Raw genomic sequence first — 24,783 nt, 5'->3', positions numbered from 1 at the left:
AATCCCATGGGCAGTAATCCGCCAGGCTCCTCTGGCCATGGGATTCTCCAAGCAAGAATACTGGAGTGGGTTGCCATTTCCTACTCCAGAGAAGCAGAAGAGTATTTGCTCTAATTATTTAGATCAAGTAATTAAAATCTAGGCAGAATTTTAGAATATGATTTAGGGGTTACAGTCCTACAATCTGACTTCCTAACATAACATCTACAATTAACTCAAAACAAAATTTACCATTTAAAAAATTATGAAGCATAAAAGTGGCAAGTAACTAAATTAGTTCATATGCAAAGCACTCAGAACAATGTGTGGCACAAAGTACATAATGTTAAGTGTTTATTAAAACATTTATTGAAACAGCCGTTTCATCATTAAAGACTGACCTGTGTCCCCAGTTCTTCCACCCTAACCTACATAAACTAGGCACAGATGACATTTGAAAATCTATCTTTCAACACTATCAAAACAACTGTTTGTGAGAAATACAGTTAGCATATTTGAGCTCCTTGGAGGTATCAGTTTCTTGAAAATTCAAAAATTAAATTTTCTCTCTCCAACAAATCATACTTCTATTTCACAATTATTTCAAAATTTGTTGCATAAGAGCAGACATATTAATCAAAAATAAATATATACTGAAGACATTCAGGAGTTACTAACTGAAAAAAACAAGATACAAAGAAGTACAATTTTTATTTTTTAAAAGAGAGGAAAGGAAGAACCTGGGAATATGTAAACCATGAAATATAGGATTTTATCTCTAGGAAGTGATTTTTGCTTTTTTCCCTTTTAAATCTTTCTGAATATTAGAATATTCAAAAAGGCAGTATGCTTACTACAACATTTCACATTGTTACAAATGAACTATATTAATGATCACTATAATAAAGGATAACTACTAACATTTTACAAAAATACTGAGGAAAACATTGAAGACGAAATAACTTGCAAAAAAAAAAAAAAAAAGGAAAATAATGACCAATATCATATAGTTCTCTCCACCAGATTCTGTGGAAAACAACTCAAATGCACTATCATCTTTAATTCTCAAATTATTTTTATTCTAGTGATTAAAAAAACAAACTTGACCAGGGCTATAAAGCTAAAAACATTAGCACTGAGACATTAATCCCAGTTCCGGCTCCAAAACTCAAGTACTGCTACATTACACAGCCATTACCAATAGGAAGAAGAGAGAAAAGGAATTTAGACTTATTCTCTATCGGCTAACAGATTTTCCTACAAGAATATCTATTTGAAACAAACAAAAAAACAGGTACACAAGAAAATAAACTTATAAATACATACCTCTACTTCATCTCCTTCACTAATTTCTTTTTTTATATCAGGTGGTGGTGGTAATCTAACTTCATTGAATGGAACCTGGCGTTCTGGTTGCCAACTGAAGGATTAGAAAATGAATGAACAGCTTTAATATATAATATATAATATTATATATATATATATATATAATATAACACTCCTTAATATAGAAGCTATGTAGTCTATGCTTAGCACTGTCAATTTTTCAAATCAATCATTTAGCTTTCCCCAAAGAAAAACAACCTCTGCATGAAAACTTTTTCCAAGCAGACCGTTGAGACAGAACAGATTTTGCATAGCTCTTGATGAAGTTCATAGGTAATTAACATCATTGATAATAATTACACACTACCTTCCAGGTCACTCATCCTAAGGTGACAGCACACACATCATTCTGCAAATGACAAAGGCTAAGCTCACAGTAATGACTCAGATTTACAATAATGTCATTCTATACTGCTACACTGTGATCAACTTACTACAAACATTTTTACAACTAAATGACCTGTCAAAGGAACACAATTCCAAAGATTATAAAATACAAACTGCATAATTCCTTTTTAGTGTACATGTTCACAGAAATATAGAAAAGTAGTCAATATTATTCTGAACAGTAAATTACAAAAAGATTTACCTTTCTTACAATTCCTTTTCTACAATGAAGATAATTAAAACCTATAAAAACTTTATTTTAATCTTTGTAGTAAATACAAATGTATTAAAACTACTGCTTTAGCTGTGCTTTTTGTATGCTATATTTTATAACAAAGTTGATAAAATTAAAATGCTTTCCTATTTTAGGTTCTAATAAATCATTCATATATGCCTGGGAGGTACAACAGCACATAATATATTCCTATGGCTTCTAAGAGTTGGACACGACTGAGCAACTGAACTGAACTGAACTGATGGGTTTCTATATGCTAACGATGGGCAAAAAACAGACAAGTAAAAGATATTGGAGTGCTTTCTTTCCATCTTTACTGTCTAAATAATAGGTGCTCAAAGACAGGAATCATCTCAACACTTGTTTCTACATGAAACAGATGTTGGGCCACCCATAGCTCTTCAGGCAGTTCCAGAAACAGCTTAAAAGGGAAAGCTGCCCAGTTCTTTTCTGACCTTCAATTATATAGTGCTTCTTTATAATCCTTCCTAACCAAGCTCAGCACACATCTTTGACATTTTTAGCACAACTTTACCTAACCTTTACAATATCTATAAAACTTTATTATTCCTTAAGGCTAATCAAGCAATTAAAGGCAGCCTAATATATTTATTCTATTAAAAGGGCATTTGGAAGGCCTTGTACAGTATCATTTAAAAATTCTGGGTTTTAAGAAGTATGCATGTTATAATTACATTCATGCCATCCAGTTTTGCAAAAACTGATTCATGTTGACATGTGATTTGGCAAAGAAAGGAGTCATAGAAAAAGTGACAAGTGAATGGTGAACAGAAAACCAGGTGAAGTCATCAAAAACTAAAAATTATTTTAACTCAAAAAGATAATCAAAGCAAAGAACCCCCCACCCAAAAGCACATTCATTTTCTGATTATAAGAGGAATACCCAAAAGCAGCAGTTTGGCATTATCAATCTTCAAAATTAGGATCTCTATCAATAAAAAATAACTTACTTGTTCTCAAAAACAACTGTGAGGGAGTCTTCATGAACATCCTTGATAAATCCCTGTAAAAAAAAAATTACAAAGAAATGAATATTCAATTAAATGTTACATTAACTCTAAACTACTATATTAGAGATACAAAGACAATATGGAATACTGATAACAACCCAGAGCTTGGAATAGGCTGATCAGGTTTTGCTTTCCATCTCCATCATTTATGAGCTGTGTTGACCCTGCAAATTAACCTCTCTTTCATGATTACAACAGATATTAAATGACACTGTATTACTGTCTATCAGAATTGCAATATTCTCAACCTTTGCCAAATGCTCACATACTCTGAACCACTAGGCACTTAAAATTCTTTTCTAAAATATCACACTAAACCCCATAATATACAGTATAAACTAGCTAAATAAATACACACACAAACTTGCAGTACTTGTTTAAAACATGTCCTCATCAATTTCCAAAATACTTAAACACTATGTGTCAGATATTATTTTAAGCAAATTAGCAAACTAAAGACTAAGAAACAAACTGACTGGAAAAACCAAAAGCAAATAGATCAGCACTACCACCCTGGAAAATCTTTGGAACTAAAGACTTAAGAGAGGAGAAGGTAACAGATGAGGCTGAAAATAAAATCATTTTACTTTCTTTAATAATGCAGGATGACCAATCACAAAATATGGAGTTATGTATCTAGTCTCTCAATGCCCTCCTCCCACATTTGCTACTCAATTGTATGATTCCGTAATTTGGCCTGGATAGCTCTTCAGCTCCAAATGCCTGTGATCGATTTAATTGCATGCTATGGGGCATTTCAATGCATGTATCTTCATGCAAGGCCTAAAACTCAAAGATACTTCCAAGAGTACAGTAGTAGCACCTGACTTGCAATTCTGAAGACTGTTCTCCTCTCAAAGCTAGAGTTGCCATTCAGTTCAAGCTGTGATTTTTCTAATCACGCTACAACAATGACTTCTTGGCCAGCCTCTACTTCTACTAGTTCATCTGCACATCTACTTTCAGCAATCATTTTGGTCACCAGCAAATCTCTATTATACTCTTGCCATTTGTACGGTAAGGAATATTTTCATAAACTGAGAATTAACCAAGTTCATGAATATTAGAGTAAGACATATCTTTCCCATAGGAGATTAGCCAAACTTTCACTAATGTTTTCTAATACTTAACAAACAAAAATGAAAGAGTTTGAGATGTTCCATTAATCTTTATCATTTCTATATAATTTGTATGCTGGGTAAGTTCAACTAGAGCTCCAAATCATTGGAAAATTCTACTCTTATAATAAAAATCTTCTCCTAGCTAAAAATCAGTGCTTATACCTCTCCCCACTCCTACTTTACATACACCACAAACATCAGCATCAACTTTGAATGCACACATTTTTAACACTTAAAGGAAAAAAGGTAACTCTGGAACCTACTCTTATTGCTAGTATTCTTTCAGGTATGAGTTTAAATAAATTAAAAACTTGATACCCAAGTAAAGTATATCTGGACTGTAGTGAACAATTAAAAGACATGTTCTAATCCCCAAACCCTAGATTCTCAGGATAAAGAACTTCTAATGGCCAATCTCTATAAAATTGACACACTGATACAGAACACAGTAAACACTTCTCAATTCACAAGAATGACGGTGTTTCCTAGACACTCAGGCCTCTGCCAAAATGAGAGTCAGGAGATGCCAAATAACAATGGCAACACTTTCCTGCACACGACTTTATGACTAAGTCTCCATAACTTCTCTCTTCCTTGTTAGTCCAACCTTTGGGGATTTGGTTTCTCTTCTAGTCATACTCATCTGGCCCAGAACCCTATTTCTCAGAATATCTGACGTTTCCTTTTCTTCTCTTCATGCATATACAAATGCAGAAGATTCCAAGCCATCATAAAATGGTCCCTTAAATTGTTCTTTCATACAGCCAGGTATATATTTACAGTTGAATCTCTTAATTACAATTTAAAATAATCATGGATAAGTAACAAGGCACTTTAACATATTTAAAGTATAATCAAAACCTTTTAGAAAGCCATCCCTGACAAAAAAAAAGCATTATACAGTAAAAACTCAGAAATGCCAAAAATTGTATGTAAACTAGGAATAAGGGAGGGATAAAGGGAATAGGAGGAATATCTGAGCACTTGCACTAACTGAAGATCTGTCTTTTTCAAAAGCAATTCAAAACAGAATAACCTAAAATAAAAATTTAACAGACAACTCAAAGATTCAGTAAGGTCCCAAGTTAACCAAAATTAATTTTCCTTTCTAGCTAAAAATAAACAGCTGAAAAATAAAACAGACAAAAAAATAGTCCACTAACAAGAGCAAAGTCCTAGAAATACCCTCAACAACACAAATATTGCACACAACCTATATGCTGACATGTGTGAAACTTAACTAATGAATATAATTAGAATATTTAGGAAAATGTAAACCACATCTCATTTTTACATCTTGATATTTTAAATTTGTCAATATACACTTAAATGGAATTCCACTAAAACACTAAGGACTGTAATTCTGTTGAGGGACTAAGAATTTGAACTTTTTTTTTCCATTTATTTTTATTAGTTGGAGGCTAATTACTTTACAATATTGCAGTGGTTTTTGCCATACATTGACATGAATCAGCCATGGATTTATATGTGTTCCCCATCCTGAACCCCCCTCCCACCTCCCTCTCCATCCCATCCCTCTGGGTCATCCCAGTGCACCAGCCCTGAGCACTTGTCTCATGCATCCAACCTGGACTGGGGATCTGTTTCACACTTGATAATATACATGTTTCAATGCTATTCTCACAGATCATCCCACCCTCACCTCCCATAGAGTCCAAAAGTCTGTTCTATACATCTGTGTCTCTTTTTCTGTCCTGCATATAGGGTTATCGTTACCATCTTTCTAAATTCCATATATATGTGTTAGTATACTATATTGGTGTTATCTTTCTGGTTTGCTTCACTCTATATAATGGGCTCCAGTTTCATCCATCTCATTAGAACTGATTCAAATGTATTTTAATAACAAACAAGAAGGCATTTAAAAGGACAACTTTTAAATGAGGGTAGGGAAAAACAAGAAAACACTATCCATACCAAATACTAAAATTTATTTTAAAGCTACAGTAATAAAGACCAAAAAAAGACAAGGTACTTGGTAATTTTTAGGTGGGAGCTTAAATAACCGGTAGAAAGAACAAGGTGCGGGTTCCAAATATCTACCTAACTGAAACACACATTTTTCGAGTTACAGAACACTACAGCTGAAAAACAGGTTTTTCAATTCGATGAGGGTAATCATAAGGGTGACACCACCCTTACGGCAGAAAGCGGAGAGGAAATAAAGAGCCTCTTGATGAAAGTTGAAGGGGAGAGTGAAAAAGCTGGCTTAAAACTCAACATTCATAAAACAAAGATCATGGCATCCGGTCTCATCACTTCATGGCAAACAGATGGGGAAACGATGGAAACCACGAGAGACTTCTATTTTCTTGGGCTCCGAAGTAACTGCAGATGGTGACTATAGCCATGACATTAAAAGACACTTGCTCCTTGGAAGAAAAGCTATGACCAACCTAGACAGCATTCCTTGGAAGAAAAGCTATGACCAACCTAGACAGCATCTTAAAAGGCAGAGTTTGCCAACGAAGTCATCTAGTCAAAGCTATGGTTTTTCCAGTAGTCATGTATGGACGTGTGAGAGGTGAACCATAAGGAAAGCTGAGCACCGAAGAATAGATGCTTTTGAACTGTAGTCTTGGAAAAGACTCTTGCCAGTCCCTTGGACTGCAAGGAGATCAAACCAGTCCATCCTAAAGGAAATCAGTCCTGAATATTCAATGGAAGGACTGATGCTGAAGCTGAAACTCCAATACTTTGGCCACCTGATGCAAAGAACTGATTCACTGGAAAAGACCCTGATGCTGGGAAAGATTGAAGGCAGGAGGAGAAGGGGACAACAGAGAATGAGATGGCTGGATGGAATCACCGACTCAATGGACATGGGTTTGAGCAAGCTTCAGGAGCTGGTGATAGACAGGGAAGCCTGGTGTGCTGCAGTCCATGGGGTCGCAAACAGTCGGACACGACTGAGCGACTAAACTGAATCATAGGGGGGAAAATCCTATAGTTTAAGCAACAACAAACATGATAAGAATGAATTTCAAGAATTGAAAGGGTGAGGTTATATAGTCAAAAATCAGAACAGATGAATTACGGACCCGGGCTATGGGAAAGCCACTCTGAAGATAAGCATCATCTTTTACAGACCTTCCAGATTCCACAATTTCTTTTACAGACCTTCCAGATGCCTCACTCTCATTGGAAAGAAAGGGAAGCTGAAACTATACACATATATACAGCCCCCAAGTTTTACTCCCTAGATTATAAATGAACTTAAATTTTCAACTTGGGACTTCCTCGTGGTCCAGTGAGGGGGCCCAAATTCAATCCCTGGTCAGGAAACTAGATCCCATATACTAAAACTAAAGACTCCACAAAATAATAATTATTTTTTAAAATAAATATTAAAAAATCTCATCTTCTGTCTGGAACACTTTCCATTAAATCCTTATCAATTAAATGATAGAATGCTTTTGCTAATTTATATTTTTAAACTCCAAAAAGTCAAGTCTGATAACAATACTATTTTGAAGAAATAAGACACCTTTCCTAAAAAGCCTATTTAAGGTAAAGTCCCAGAACAAAACATCAAAATCTAATTTAGCTACCTCGTTTAAAATACTGATCAATTTATCAGAGGCTTTGCTTGAGTGATGGCTTAGAAATCTACAGAGATCCATAAATCCCTTTGAAAACATTCCCACTAAATTCATTAGGAACACATCATACTAGTCTCAAAAATTTTCTTGGCCTGCAAAGTGTCATTTCAAACTCACTTGCTACTTAGGTTTCTCAAAAGCCAGTAATGACCTCCTATTACTGCAATTCATTACAACACAAAATTTACTTATCTTATAAAGAGGGAAACAGAAACTTAAACATTCAGGGTCTTCCCTGGTGGCTCTGTGGTAAAGAATCCACCTGCCAATAGAGGAGACACCGGTTTGATCGCTGGTCCAGGAAGATCCCACATGCCATGGAGCAACTAAGCCTGTGTGCCACAATTACTGAGCCTGTGCTCTAAAGCCAGGGAGCAGAAACTAGTGAAGCCCTTGTCCCAGAGTCCCCAAGAGAAGCCACCACCACAATGAGAGGCCCAGCGACAGAGTAGCCCCCATTCGCCACAACCAGAGAAAGCACGTGCAGCAGTGAAGACTCAGCACAGCCTCCCCCTGAAATAAGTAAACCAATCATTAAACAAAAAAACCTTAATACTCAGTAAACTACTAACAGAAGTCTTACAGCTTGAATCCTTAAAATGAGATGTAAGTGGAAGCCCATACCCCAAAAACCAAGACTTACACCCTAAAGCTGTTAACTCTTATTAAACTTCAAAATTCTTGTTAGAAGCATTTACTGATTATCAACAGACTGAACAAAAAAGGCCATTAAGAAACAGAATAATCTTCCTAAATGGAAACTACATTTTTTCTTTGTTTTAGTATTTATTTGGCAGGGTCAAGTCTTTGAGGCAGCACACAAGATCTTCACTGTAGCATTCGGAATCTTTAGCTGTGGCATGTGGAATCTGGTTCCCTGACCAGGGACAGAACCCCAAGTGCAGAGTCTTAAGCCACTGGACCATCAGAGAAGACCACCATAGAAGTCTATGTTTTTAATGACTCTACTCTCAAGTGGTAAAAGCAAAGGGTTATCATTTTATTCTCCTAAGCAAGCCAAGAAACTCTCACAGTCACATGACTGCCTCCTTCAAATCTGATCAAGTATTCTTATAAAATTTAAGATCTATTCCAGTTTCTCTTCTTTAAAGTCTTTCTCGGGATCAGTGGCATGAAATTTAAAGTGGTGGGTTTTTTTTTTACATTTATTTAGCACAACAGTCAAATTAACTACATTTTAGTCATCTTTTCCAATGTGTTAGGAGCATTTCAATTGATGGCTTAATTAATGAAGCAAATCTGTGATAAAACACTGCATTTCTAAATAAACAAATGTTGTATTTCTGAACATAAACTGACAGAGAACAGACCTGCGGTTGCCAGGGGGGAGCAGAGTGGAGGAGGGAAGGATCAGGAGTTTGACACTAGCTGATGCGCACTATTATACACAGGACAGAAAATCAACAAGGCCTTACAGTATAACACAGGGAACTATGTTCTATATCTTGTAACAAATCATAAAGGGAAAGAATATGAAAAATATATATATGCAAACCAAATCACTTACACTTAGCTGTACAACAGAAACACAACACAGTGTACATCACCTATACTTCAATAAAATATTTTAAAAATAAACTAAAATAAATTCTCAATATATTAAGAGGGACAGGCTTCAGTTTGTTAGATCCTATAGGGCCTTTCCTCTGACTGGGTAAACTCTCCATTTTACCAACCTCCACAGTTGAAGTTCCCTGCTGCAGATAAATGTAATTACAAAAATATAACCCATGAGAAAGGAAACGTTAATAGCATAATTCATGCAAAATTTGACCTCAGGTTTTTGTTTTTAAAAAGCTGACAAAATGGATGATCACCTGTTATCCTTTGATCAATTATCAGTTTAGTGATTCTCTGGCCCCAGTCTACCTTCCCAGCTCATCAATTCTAACAATTCTGAGTCCCTAAAATCAGGATGCTTCCTAGAATGGATGGCACCTTAGAGTAGCAAACAGCTGAATGGCTGCCAGGATATAAATGTCACTGTTAAGCATGCTCAAATTTGGTTTGCTTGCAATTTTCTGTGGCACTTGACTGCAACCCCTTGATAATTCAATCTGCAAACCAATGAAGTACCATTTTAGGAAGGATTTAGGTTTCTTACCAGAAGGTTGTTATGTTGACACCTTCTGATAAAATCAAGAAAGCACCAGCATCAAAACTTGCAGAGTGGGTGAAAATTCTTGGAAGAAAATCCTGGAGATAATAGAGGAGAGCTCTTTTAATGTACGCTTGCAACATCAATGCTCTCCGTGGCACTGAGGAAGATATTGTAAGAAGATATACGATCATCTGAACATAAAGATGTCACAGCCAATTTATTTTGCTTGTATTTTCCATTTTATGAATACAAGTGTTCAAAGATAATCTTTGAGTATACAACAAGAGTTCTAAAAGAGAAAACTATGACTACTCATAGATCAATTGGCAACATTTGTTCTTAGTGCCTCTTACAACTGATGCCATTCTAAGGAAATCGTATAACTCTTCCACTGATTTCCCAAATCTACTTACAGAAATATAACCCATTCCCTGGACTCTAAGACCCAAATTTCAACTATACACACATCTTCACCCATGGCTTACTTTTGTACCTAAAAACATATCAACAGTTAGAATCACCTGCTGTCATGTTTTTGCACTTTACACATGTATGATCCATTTTACAGGATTAAAAGAAAAAAGTGAATATAGCAAACTATTTCTTAATCTGGGTTCTAAGAGAATATAATATAGTTCAATCATCAAGGCATTCATTGTGTGTAATGAACTAACTCCTCACCCAGGCATATAGAAAAATACTAACTATGCACAATCCTAGGAAAAACTGAAAAACAACAACAACAACAACAAAAAACAGCATTTCTCTGTTTTGTAATTCAGATGAGAAACTCTATTAGGTTGAGAAAATTGACTTAGCGACTCCTGGACCTAGGTGGTCATATTTACCTAAACAATTTTACACATAAGGGTCTCATTCAATCTGCAAACTGAAAGAGCTGAAGCTTCTTCAATTAAAGTATTTCCAGGCACTCAAAGACATGCCAGAAGTACTTAAAACTACTCCTATCCCCTACAAAACACCAGATATTCTTTCTGGAACTTTTATGTCAAGTAATTTATAAAGAATTTACAATAAACACCTTTATGTTTCTGGTGTATATGGTCAACAGATACAGAGAGAACTCCTTACTAGAGAAAGGAAAAAAAACTCAAGTGTGCAGTATTACTGGTTTTACTGTTAAGATTGGTCTCAGATCCATTACTTATTATGTGGTAGGTAAAACTAGAGAGAGACCAAAGCAGTAAGGTAAGGAAAATAAGACTCTTAACTGGCTTTATCTGCCCAGACTTCTTATGGTATTCCCAGAGCACCCTAGACAGTTTTGGGAGCAATTTTCAGAAGCTTCTATCGACACTGAACGGGACCCATCTCTCCCAAATGCTTGACATCTTCCTCTCCTCCCAATCCCAGACAGTACCTAATTTCCGCATGTGCAAAAAGAGAAAAAAAATCTTTAAAACAGAGATTATGTAACACATGGTGCTAGCACAACTGCCTATGAATAGTCAAAATAAGTTTTAATGTAGTAAACATGAAATAAATGAATAAAACACTACAAGCAAATCTAAGAAATTATATGTATAACCTGGACACTGGCTCTTAACCAGGCTGGAAACCCGGAAGTCTTAACAGGGAAATAACAGTTCAGTACATAAAAAATAGAACTTCTCTATAGACAGCAATACCAGAAAGTTGACCAATTACTTTGGGTAATTGGTTACCCAAAGTAAGAAGGGTTACTCTTACAATGAGTCCCCAGTTCAGTCGCTCAATCACGTCTGACTGTTTGCGACCCCATGGACTGTAGCACACCAGGCCTCCCTGTCTATCACCAACTCCTGGAGTTTACTCAAACTCATGTCCATTGAGTTGGTGATGCCATCCAACCATCTCACCCTCTGTTATCCCCTTCTCCTCCTGCCTTCAATCTTTCCCAGCATCAGGGTCTTTTTCAAAGAGTCAGCTCTTCGCATCAGGTGGCCAAAGTACTGGAGTTTCAGCTTCAACATCAGTCCTTCCAATGAATACTCAGGACTGATTTCCTTTAGGGTGGACTGGTTGGATCTCCTTGTATTGCAGTCCAAGGGACTGGCAAGAGCCTTCTCCAAAACCACAGTTCAAAGGCATCAATTCTTCGGCACTCAGCTTTCTTTACAGTCCAACTCTCACATCCACACATGACCACTGGAAAAACCATAGCCTCGACTAGACGGACCTTTGCTGGCAAAGAAATGTCTCTGCTTTTTAATATGCTAAGTTGGTTATAACTTTTATTGCAAAGGATAAGCATCTTTTAATTTCACAGCTGCAAACACCATCTGCAGTGATTTTGTAGCCCAAAAAAATAGTCTGCCACTGTTTCCCCATCTATTTGCCATGAAGTGATGAGACTGAATGCCATGATCTTAGTTTTCTGAAATGTTGAGCTTTAAGCCAACTTTTTCACTCTCCTCTTTCACTTTCCTCAAGAGGCTCTTTAGTTCTTTCTGCCATAAGGGTGGTGTCATCTGCATATATGAGGTTATTGATATTTCTCCTGGCAATCTTGATTCCAGCTTGTGCTTCATCCAAGCCCAGCGTTTCTCATCATGTACTATGCATACAAGTTAAATAAGCAGGGTGACAATATATAGCCTTGACGTACTCCTTTTCCTATTTGGAATCAGTCTGTTGTTCCATGTCCAGTTCTAACTGTTGCTTCCTGACCTGCATACAGATTTCTCAAGAGGCAGGTCAGGTGGTCTGGTATTCCCATTTCTTTCAGAATTTTCCAGTTTATTGTGATCCACAGTGTCAAGGCTTTGACATGGTCAATAAAGCAGAAATAGACATTTCTCTGGAACTCTCTTGCTTTTTCGATGATCCAGTGGATGTTGGCAATTTGATCTCTGGTTCCTCTGCCTTTTCTAAAACCAGCTTGAACATCTGGAAGTTCATGGTTCATGTACTGTTGAAGCCTGACTTGGAGAATTTTGAACATTACTTTGCTAGCATGTGAGATGAGTGCAATTGTGTGGTAGTTTCAGCATTCTTTGGCATTGCCTTTCTTAGGGATTGGAATGAAAAACGACCTTTTTCAGTCCTGTGGCTACTGCTTAGTTTTCCAAATTTGCTGGCATGTTGAGTGCAGCACTTTCACAGCATCATCTTTTACGATTTGAAATAGCTCAACTGGAATAACATCACCTCCACTAGCTTTGTTCATAGTGATGCTCCCTAAAGCCCAGTTGACTTCACATTCAAGGATGTCTGGCTCTAGGTGAGTGATCACACCATCGTGATTATCTGGGTCATGAAGATGTTTTTTGTACAGTTCGTCTGTGTATTCTTGCCTCCTCTTCTTAATCTCTTCTGTGTCTGTTAAGTCCATACCATTTCTGTCCTTTATTGAGTCCATCTTTGCATGAAATGTTCCCTTGGTATCTCTAATTTTCTTCACGAGATCTCTAGTCTTTCCCATTCTATTGTTTTCCTCTATTTCTTTGCACTGATCACTGAGGAAGGCTTTCTTATCTCTCCCTGCTATTCTTTGGAACTCTGCATTCAAATGGGTTATTTCTTTCCTTTTCTCCCCTTTTTGCTTCTCTTCTTTTTCACAGCTCTTTGTAAGGCCTCCTCAGACAGTTAGTTTGCTTTTTTGCACTTCTTTTTCTTGGGGACAATGAGTCCTAGGAAATCTTAAAAAGTGAGAAAGGATATCCCAGAAGTAAAAGACAGAAAACAAGCAATTTATGGAAAAGTAAATCCAAATGGCGGGCAAACATTAAAATTCACAAGTAGGAATTTGAAAATCAAAGTTGCAATCAAATAACCCTTTACACCCAACAAACTGGCAAAAATGAAAGATTATAATAAAGCCTATTTCTGGCAAGGATGTAAAGAGGCTGGGATTCACTGAGAAAATACTAAGTGTTAAGCCTTTTGGAATGTAATCTGTTAACATTTATTAAGAGTTAACAGATAAATTTCCCTTCCACCAAGCTATCTTATTTCTCTTTGAAACCTATCCAATGAAAACATACACAGAGTGGCATGTATGTCTGAAATAAAGTGTTTATTAACTAGGGATGGCTGGATTTCATGGTAATTATGTGAAACATGTAACCATTAAAAAATAAATTACATCCCCAGAGAAAATGACCAAGACGTAGATTATCCTAATTTTATAGAGCAGTACTAAGAAACACCTACAATTGTACCTGAATTTGTATCTATTACATTCTAGGAGTATGAAAAAAAATCTGGCATGATGTCTACTTGGCTATGAACAGGCTACCTAAATGATGGATTGTGGATAACAGATGGAGTGAAGGGAATCCAAATGTGCAGGGCGGGAGTGGGAGCAGGGTGGGTGGGGAGGTGTGGTTAAATATAATAAAGCAAGTCTGTATATGCTCAATGAAACTATACATTTGCATATGCATGTATAAATCTTTTTAAAGAGTTGAGATATAGCTTTAATACTGTCAGTCAGCACTTTTTCCATATAGCACATACATATATATATAAAACCACTCCCCACAATTTTTTAATTTTTCCATCTCTAGAGACCTCAAATCCACCTTCTGGGTAATAAACTTTTTTGTTTAATGTTTACATACAACATCTAAAAGATGTGAGTTGTAATTTGATCCCAGTAACAAGCACATTCAAGACTGCAATTGCAATCAAAAATTTTCTTAACTTCAAACAATATACTTTTCTTTAAAGGATCTACAAGCTTTGACAAACTTAGTGTATTAAAAAGCAGAGACATCACTTTGCCAATAACAGTCAGTACAGTTAAAACTATGGTTTTTCCAGTAGTCATGTACGGATGTGTGACTTGGACCACAAAGAAGGCTGAGCACGGAAGAATTGGTGCTTTCAAATTGGTGCTGGAGAAGACTCTTGAGAGTCCTCTGGACTTCAAGGAGATCAAGTCAGTCAATCCTAAAAGAAATCAACCCGGAACACTCACTGCAAGAACTGATATTGAAGCTGAACCTCCAGTGCTTTGGCCACCTGCCGCGGAGAGTCAGTTCACTGGAAAAGACCCTGATGCTGGGAAAGACTGAAGGCAACATGAGAAGGGGGCAGCAGGTGATGAGACGGTTAGACAAAATCGCCAACTAAATGGACATGAATTTGAGCAAACTCCAGGAGACAGTGGAGGACAGAGCCTGGCATACTGTAGTCCAGAGGTTTGCAAAGAGTTAGACACAACTTTGCAACTGAACATGAACAACATCTACATCTGAAAATTATTTCAAATCAATGGACACACGCTCCACAAATAAAGTCCACAAATTTACTAATCACAGTATGCATTACAGAAATTACTGCATCTTTATGCATTAGGTTCTATTAAGGAAAAAAGTTACTCAAAGCAAGCCTTCAACATCCATTAGAACTGAACATTTAACTGTTCCGAATAAAAAATGGCAATGAAAATGTGAGGATTTCATAAAAATACATAAATATTTACTAATACTCACATACTAGTGATGTTCTAGGCTTATTTATTTCACAAGTTTATAGTATCCAACAGTTTCTGAAATGGAAAGGCTTGCAGGTTTCAAACAGCCACACTAAACTATAATGACTTTTTTTGCCAAGAGTTGAAGTTCACTTTAGTCCCGTATTTTCCCTGGTGGCTCACATGGTAAAGTCTGCCAACAATGCAGGAGACCAAGGTTCGATCCCTGGGTCGGGAAGATCTCCTGGAGAAGGAAATGGCAACCCACTCCAGCATTCTTGCCTGGAGAATCCCACAGACAGAAGAGCCTGGTGAGCCCCAGTTCATGGGGTTGCAAAGAGTTTGACACAACTGAGCAACAGACACTTCACTTCTTAAGTACTGAGACAGTATCTTAACTTGAATCAATGCATTAAAAAAAAAATTAGTTCAGTTTGAAACAAAAATTAGAAATAATGAAGTTAGCTTTGTATATATGTGTTTATGGACTTCCCTGGTGGCTCAGACAGTAAAGCGACTGCCTAAAATGCAGGAGACCGGGGTTCAATCCCTGGGTCAGGAAGATCTCCTGGAGAAGGAAATGGCAACCCACTCCAGTATTCTTGCCTGAAAAATCCCTTGAACGGAGAAGCCTTGGTAGGCTACAGTCCATGGGGTCGCAAACAGTCGGACATGACTTCACTCTCACTTTCTTTTCATGTGTTTATACAAAGATTAACTAGTCAGAGTGTCCAGAAACCAAGAACGACTGATTCATTTGTTCATTCAACAAGTATTTACTGACAGTCTACTAACATACTATTTATATATATCAAGTCACTAGAAAACATGGCTTGAAAATAACCTGAAAAACTATTAAAACAAAAAGCAATGAATCAAGAAAGATGTTTTATTCTGTGGGAGGTGGCGGGCAGCGCTGTGCAGCCTATGGGATCTTAGTTTCTGGTCCAGGGATCAAACCCCTGCCCCCTGCATTGGGAGAGCAGAATCTTAACCACTGGACCGCCAGGAAGTCAAGAAGTTTTACTACTATTAATTAACAGAATAAGAAAGGCACAAAGACAGGAACCTGAAAGATGAAATTCCTGATTCTGAAGAAATACTGACAGGGAAATGCCATGTAGCTTTGCCAACAGTAACTATAAATTTCAGTTATCAATGGGGGAGACCTCCATTCATGCTCCCAAAAAACCTAAGCAAAAAATGCTGAGGCCAGAATATGGAAGACAAGTTATAACAACTGATATTTAACTTAAATTTAATTTTCGTTCAATTTGTCATGGCTTCTCAGCCTCTTTATGTCAGGAAAAATAAACTGAAAAGTCTATTGTACACACAAATATATATGTTCAGATTAACAAAAGTAATGCTTTGCGTTGCTTAATTTTGTTTTGTTCAAGATATTCTTGATGAAGATTTGGTTCAAGAAAACTGCATACATACATCACAACAGAACTTACTACTATTAGCTAAACATTTCCCAAAGAATTTTTTCAAGCCTTTGATAACTACCATGTGAATATTACTAAGAGGTGCCACATCCTAAGAAAATTTGAACAGGAAGTTTCATTATATATATATATATATATATGCATTTCAAACATTTCCCCAAATACCTAAGATAACCAATAATATAAAGCTAACAACTGAGGACGTGTAAGTCATAACTATCCAGCACAAATTATAATCTGAGCCATCATCTAGTTTTTAAACTTCTAAGTATACTTAAATAAAATGCTTATTTCAAATGAAATCAATATTTTAAAACTATGGAGTTCCAGGTGGTGCAAGTGGTAAAGAATCTGCCTGCCAATGCAGGAGAGAAAAGAGATGCAGGTTCGATCCTTGGGTCGGGATAATCCCCTGGAGAAGGACATGGCAACTCACTCCAGCACTCTTGCCTGGAGAATCCCATGGACAGAGGAGCCTGGCAGGCTGCAGTCCATGGAGTAGCAGTGTCAGACAAGACTGAATCAACTCAGCACGCACGCACATGGGAGCCTTGCATTCCTTTTTTTGGTATTAGTATGACTTTTCCAATTAAAGCACATCTCAATTCAGACTACATTTCGGCCTCATGGATAGTGGTTACCAGATTGGAAAGGGCAGATTTTTCTATTATTAAGACATAGTTCAAATCATTTCTCCAAGAATCTTCCCAATTCAGTCCTCTTGACTCCCACTATATTCACCAGAATAATTTATAATTTAACAATAATTTGGTAAGCCTTATTTTCATACTTAAAAAATCATATAATGGCTAAAGAGATCAGGCTCTCTGGGAGTCAGAAACATCAATCTTAATCTTGAATCAGCCTATTCGTTTTATGGATAGATTCGCTTAGCCTCAGTTTCCTTAACTGGAGTAATACCATCTTTCACTGTGATTGAGAGGAGTAAATAAGACAAATTCAGGTAAGGTACCTGCACAGTGTGACAGTCTGAAAAAAGTTCAGTCCTGTCAGACTCTTTACAATCCCATGAACTGTAGCCTGCCAGGCTCTTTTATCCATGAAATTCTCTAGACAAGAATACTGGAGTGTGTTGCCATGCCCTCCTCCAGGGGCTTTTCCCAACCCAGGGATTGAACCTGGGTCTCCAGCATTGCAGGCAGATTATTTACTGTCTGAGCCACAAGTGCTCAAATATTGCTGCTGTTGTTAGAGCTAGATAGAACCTCAGAGAACTAAAGACCTAGTCGATTCCACCACTTGATGAACTGTCAAAAAAAAAATCCAAGTGCCTCATACTGCAGATGAAAAATCTAAGGCCTCACAACTAGCCAGTACAAGATTTAGGGGTCAATCATAGAAAGCATACTGCAGCTCAACTACAAAAAAGGCAGTTTGCTACATCCTTAACATTGTGGTAGAGAACTCAGTTCCTGAATTATTATCCAGTCAAAACGTATAAGCCTCAAAAAATACACAATAAGTAATGGACATTACTTTATTTGTATAGTCAAAGCTATGGTTTTTCCTGTAGTCATGTACAGATGTGAGAGCTGGGAAATAAGGCTGACCGCAGAAGACGACTCTTCCGAGTCCCTTCGACAGCAAAGAAATCAAACCAGTCAATCCTAAAAGAAATCAGCGCTGAATATTCATCGGAAGGACTGATGCTGAAGCTAAAGCTCCAATACTCTGGCCACCTGATTCGAAGAGCCAACTCACTGTAAAAAAAAAAAAAAAAAAAACCCTGATGCCAGGAAAAGATACAAGACAGGAAAAAAGGACGACAGAGGACGAGATGGTTAGATGGCAGCACAAACTCAATGGACGTGAGTTCGAGCAAACTCCTGGAAATAATGTAGGACAGGGAAGGCTGGCATGTTGCAGTCCATGGGGTCACAAAGATTGGACACGACTGAGCAAAATGAACAACGCAAAGAACAACAGTGCTTCCCTAATGGCTCAGACTGTAAAGACTGCAATGCAGGAGACCAAGGTTCAATCCCTGGGTAAGGAAGATCCCTGGAGAAGGGAATGGCTACCCATTCTAGTATTCTTGCCTGGGAAATCCCTGGAGACAGAGGAGCCTGGTGGACTGGTTCATGGGGTCACAAAGAGTTGGGCATGACTGAGCAACTAACAGCACTACTACTACTACTAATGGAACTACTAATGTCCACTACTAATGGACAATAGTAATAAACAAACAATAGTAAGCTATTATTTTATTTACACAATACCCACAAATATCTGATGATGTAAAGAAAAAAATATGGAAAAATAGGTTTTCTGTAAGTAAAGTCAAGGTCTTAGCATCTTCTCTAGATAGGGAAGATCAAGGCTTTCTTTTTTGCTTTTGTGTTTTCAGATTTTTCATTAATTACACATTGTTCTTGTAATACAAAAACAAAACTTCATGGGGAAATTAATTTTTAAAAATTAAGTGGTGTTTTCACTTAATACTAGTTCTTTTACATATTTAAAAAACTTCATTTTAAAACATGTACAACTAAAAATAGCTTCAAAATATCTTAAACTATGTTTTTAACCTAATAGTGTCCATAATATAATACAGCAACCATCTTTTCCTCAATTACTAATCTCCACAAAGAAATCAATTTTCTATACTAACTTTGAAATGTAAGCACATTTTCAAAATACAACTCCTTTACTATAAAGTCTACTGGCCAAAATTGTTAGCAATAATAAATCCATTGGATAATTTAATTACTTTCAAATTTCATTTTAATATTAAGCTAAAGCAAAAAGCAAATTTTGAAAATATGATACTCTAAAATGTTTTGTAGTTGATCAATTATATAGTCAAAAGCAGAAATCACAGAGCTTTAAAAGTAATTCTATCTTCTAAAGAGAAGAACTGAAAATTCACTCAGCCATCTTGGAGACCACACATTTCCATGGAATACCATGGAAACTTTCCTCTCCAAGTGCCAAAAACTGAGTGACTTACTTTGAACTTCTATTTAAAATTATATTCTGCCCACGGCTATGCAAGTTGCAGTGCCATTACAAAGCTTAAAAATCATATACATCAGTTAAAAAGCATTTTAATGACTCCAAATGGGCACAAGGCTTTTTGAGGGGGTAGCGAAAATGTTCTAAAATGAGACTGTGGTAATGGTTACACAATTCCATAAATATACTATCAATACTATCAAAGAATGTAAATGCTATCTGAAAACTTAAAAAATAATAATAATAAAAGCATCTTAAATGGCACAGTAATATAAACCCTATGATGCTGCACTCCAGATAAAAAACAGGCTATAAAAACAAGTTTGTATATAAAATTATATCCCCATCAAGTGATTAATTACCGTATTTCCCATTTTTCCAATCCCTATAGTTACGTAGCTTCAAACAAGAGTTAAGTTTTTATCTCTTTAACAACCATAGATCTACTGTTGTTAAGTAAAAAGAGCAGGACGCAAAACAAAGTATGTGTGTAAATATTTGCGGGAGAAAAAAAACTATTCTATTTTAGATTGCATCTTCAGCTTTTCACTGGTTCCAACTAATTTCTGAAATTAAGTTTCAATGCCAGTAAAAACCTTTAATCAGTGTCTACAGAGCACTGCCTCAAGCATGATGATACTGGCCACTAACCCCATGACTTTGAAACTCTTCAATGGTAATTCACATTCACAGCCAAGTGTGTGGTGGGAGGACAGGGCAAAGAAGGGGGAAATATGAGGAGGAAAATCAGAACCATCAGTATATTGAAAACCACCGCTGAAAGAAAAAAACAATACACCAAAATGTTAACTGTTATTCTAGCTTTTTCTGATAGTTTCTAAAATCCCTCACTGACCATGTATTACTTTTTAAATTTGAAAACATTACTTAAAATTACTTCCACGTTAAACTAAAGAACCCAAACTCAAAACAGTATTCTCTATGATTCTATGTTTAGGATATTATGGAAAAGGGAAAACTATGGGGACAGAAACCACCCTAGGTTCCAGAGGTAAGGAGAGAGGATGACTACAAAGAGACAAGATAGAAATTTAGGGGATGATGGAATTATTCTATCCCTTTATCCTGTTGGTAGTGATTACACAACTGTTAGCATTTATCAAAGCTTACATAATCGTCAAAGATGTTTTTAAAAAGATGCATTTTACTATAGGTAAATTAATCTAAAAAAATTCATGAAGCTACAATTAATAAAGTGCTTGTGCGGTAAGCCAGTTTTTTCCAAGTGGACAGTTTCATGGGATAAAAAATATTACAGACTACTGAACTACTTCAAACATCTTATTTTACACAAAACAATATAGGACCATGGATATTTGGCCAACAGTGCATTGCTAGATAACATTAAATAAGCTGAAGTATGTAGAGACCTAGAATTCCTATTTGTTTACATTCAAATGTAAGGCTCCTTCCACTTCATCATCCTTACTCTTCCAGAGTTCTGAGGACCATAGCTTCCACAAAGTACAAATGGATTATTGCAGGACATAAAATTCAAAACGTTCAAGTGCTACCTCAGTAGATTCAAATGTGGCGTGGGTCCTTCCCAACCTCTGCCAAAGAACCACCTTACTACACTTTGTTAGCAAAATAGGTGTAATGGACTGAAAAAGTCTAAGAATCAAGCAGATTTTGTAGAGTATGGAGAGGTACCATCGATAAACCAGAGTTCCAAAACAAGGACAAAAGCAAAAAAAAACCTAGGCAAAACCAAGGTAAGACGGTAAACAATCTTTACTAAAGCTTGCAAACTGACGGTATTATTGAACCTTTTAAATTTTTTACAAAACGTAAACGATTAGCAAATGAACATAAAATATACTTGCATAAAAAGAAATGGTGTTGTATCATCTATTATCAACATGCTGAAAATAATTTGTTAAAGCAAAACAATCTTTCCTGTGTTTCGATATGCCAGGAAAAAACGCGTATCTCCACTACACAAGAATTCAACAGCCAAATAGTGAGAATAATGCAAAAACGATGAACCTTATCTACCCTTGACAGTCAAGTATGATAAAGCCCCCCCTTTGTGCAGTATGCCACAACTGTTATCTGCAGTCTTTCAAAGAAGGCAACCATTAGAACAGGTTAATGAAGTTATCTACTCAAATTTTACTCAGGGCTCTTGTATGACAAGAAGTTGTAAACCTAGACTGACAGTGGAACTACTAATTAGGACTCCTTTCCACCAGTCACTGTTTTCACTTTATGTTAACCACCTAAGGAGATTTAAACTTGTAAAAAGCTTAGAGAGATCTTAAGATGCCAACAGTGATTCTCCACTATGCTATAACCACGTGACAGCTAAACCAATTTCACACAGCTAATTAGTAAACTAGAAAAGGAAAACGCTAAAAATAGGAATTACGACCACCAAGTAAGAGAAAGTTCCGTGGGAGATACTAGGTACGCTGAAACTAAACTCAGAATACATTCTGCGTACTCACAATACTACTCCTGTATTAGGAGAAGGCCCTTCATAAAAATAGCCAGGACTCTCAAACATTTGAGATGCTGGCTTAGTGAGATTGACTGACAGACAACAGCTGGGGAGATTTTTGTATTGATCTTGTAACATCGCGGCATTACTCTGGGAGAAAGGGAGAATCGGGAGAAGGGACTGTTATAATGGCAAGACTAAACTTGTAAGGATTTCATTTTCAACTATGTGACCCCTACACTGGAAGCCCCTAATAAATTCCTCTACTCTCGAATTCCTCTTCCGTTTTCCAGACTCGATCCCACAATAATGCACCTCCTTCTTCCCAAAGAAAAATAAAAAACGTGTGTAGGGGTGGAGGGGAGGGAATCAACACCCTCCAAAAACATTGGATAACTGGAAAACAAACTAGATACCTCCCCACCTGTGTTTTCTTAATCCATCTCACATTTTAAACCTTAAAGCCTAGAACTCTCGCCTTTTCTTCCCTAATAGAGGGGCTAAGGCGCCGCCCAATTTCCCAGGCCAAAAAAAAAAAAACCAAACTATTTCTACCCTACACATTTCAAGGTTTTCTAGTCTTCTCTTCGAGCCTAATCTTCAATCCTGCACTCGCTCTCTCTTCAGACACTTAAGTTTATTAGCCCAAAACCCTAGTACAAAGGTGAATTCCTAAGATTCCGCAAGGCGCCCCCCAAGGGGGTGGGGAGGGGTCGTAGCCGCGGGCCGAGGCGCTCTCGCTCGGCCCAGTCCGAGGGGCGGGGGAGTGGCTGTGACCACACAATCCCACCACCTTCTTTTCACGACTCCCCCCACCTCTCGGCGCTCGGGCCTGCTCCCAGGAAGCTCCCTGCGGCCACTCGGCTTCTCCTCACCGGCTCGCGAACGGCCACACTAGCCTCCAAGAAAAAGGTTCATAAGTAGGAATACGCAAGAGATGTTCGACGTGTTGTTTCAAAACATAACGGAGCCCGGGCCCCCGAGACCGTTAAACCGCGGGTGGAGGGGGGAGAAGCGATGAACCCAGTGGCCTCAGGCTTTGTCCTGGCCGCCTTTTTCGACCCCAAACGCCACTATGTTGAACCACCAACCCTCCCCCAAACCGGCCCGAGCCCCCAGAAGAGCCAACAAAGCAGCAAAAGGGTCGGTACCTTGTAGAAAGCCCCGTTGGAGCCGCGAACCTCCACCGTCAGCTCCGCCATGTTGGAACCGCAAAGGCCGCCGGGAAGAGATTCTAGAAACTTTCCAACCAGAGGGGAGGAGGGGGGAGGGGCGTGAAGGAGGCGGGGGGAGGGGCGGGGAAAACAGGGCGGGACTAGGATCCCCCGCCCCACACCCCTGGGGTCTCACCGTGCCGCCCCGGCTCTCCCAGTGGGATCCCTCCGCTCCTTACATCACTCGCCCCCAGCTCCGCCCGCCGTCGCCAACGCCCCGTTCGCCTCCCGACACAATCGCCCGACCTTTGCTGACCCGCCCTACGTCTCCGCCCCTAAGGGCCGGGTGCTTGCCCGCCCCAGTCGGCCTCCTGCTGCCCGGGAGTGAACTGCCCCGGCACAGCTTGCCCCACGCGTCTGCGTTCCGCCAGGCTCGGCATCTTGCCCTGAAACTTCCTTGAGGTGCTGGAAGCCCTGGAGTAGCTTCCTTATCTGGTGAAAAGCAACTCTGGTGCCTTCAGTTGCACACTGGCACAAACTTCAGGGGAAAGAGGGAACCTAAAAATGTACATACTATGTGCCGTAAATTCTGTAGCCTCGCTTTCTTAAAAAAAAAAAAAAGTATATTGGTGGCTTCCTCCTGACTCCCAATCCCGCAGTTACACACCTCCTCACACAGCTCAGTCCAGCCCTCTCCCCACCTGTTACCACTTCCAGTTCAGTTCAGTCGCTCATGTCCAACTCTACGACCCCATGGACTGCAGCACACCAGGCTTCTCTGTCCATCACCAACCAATTACGCTGTTTAAAAAGTTAAACTAAGTATTTCCAGTTCAGCATAGATGTATTCATAACCCAGGAGGTAATACCATTGTTAGAAGTAATCATGAAAACAATACAGTTGAAGGCGTAGGAACGTCCACACACAGGATCAAAGCAGAACCAATTTGTATGGGTTTTCTACCAGAACCTACACCAATACCATTAAGTGTTATAATGGAGATACTCTGAATATCTAACAATACTGAAAGTTTTTCCGAAAGCAAGGCCTTTGGAAATAGTACTGGAAGTATTCTTTACTGTGTGTTGTATTACCGTTTTGACAGAAAAACCCTAGAAAAGGATGCTTTGCTGGCACACTACGCTCTTAAGGAAATGCCCAGGGGCCTAGCCCGGGCGTTTGTGAGCAAGGCAGTCCTTTAAAATGTACGTAAAATTCCATCTGCATTTCGAAGTGCTCCATATTGCTGTGGATGGAATGTTCTTTTTAAAATGCTCATCATTGTGAGGAAAACACAAGCACACTACTACATCAATGAGTAACAGCCACAGTTTATTAAGGGCTTCATGTGTGTCTGACACTTTATATAATCATCTTGCTATGATCCTTCAGAATTAAAATACTGTAGTTTGCTTTTTTTCCCCACAACTC

General features: G+C 38.0%; 1 protein-coding gene across 7 annotated transcripts in view; it reads right to left on the bottom strand.

Annotated features, from left to right (window-relative positions):
* Nucleotides 1–23,605, bottom strand: part of FXR1 (FMR1 autosomal homolog 1) — a 67,852-nt gene extending 44,247 nt beyond the window's left edge. For 2 of the 7 annotated variants that reach the window (XM_043873593.1, XM_043873594.1), the window contains exons 1-3: nt 23,349–23,598; nt 2,959–3,011; nt 1,306–1,399 (exon numbers count right to left, since the gene is read on the bottom strand). In XM_043873593.1, the coding sequence (XP_043729528.1) occupies nt 1,306–1,399; nt 2,959–3,011; nt 23,349–23,399 (198 nt within the window). In that variant the 5' untranslated portion in view covers nt 23,400–23,598. Of the gene's footprint in view, nt 1–1,305; nt 1,400–2,958; nt 3,012–5,000; nt 5,015–23,348 lie in introns of those variants that run through there. The other 5 variants (XM_043873590.1, XM_043873592.1, XM_043873596.1 and 2 more) reach the window with 5 other exon arrangements.
* Between the last annotated feature and the right edge of the window lie 1,178 nt (nt 23,606–24,783).

This window comes from Cervus elaphus, chromosome 19 (genome assembly GCF_910594005.1).
Source record: "Cervus elaphus chromosome 19, mCerEla1.1, whole genome shotgun sequence".
Lineage (NCBI taxonomy): Eukaryota > Metazoa > Chordata > Mammalia > Artiodactyla > Cervidae > Cervus > Cervus elaphus.
Note: the sequence above shows the minus strand (reverse complement) of the source record. Positions and strands in the feature narration are given on the sequence as shown.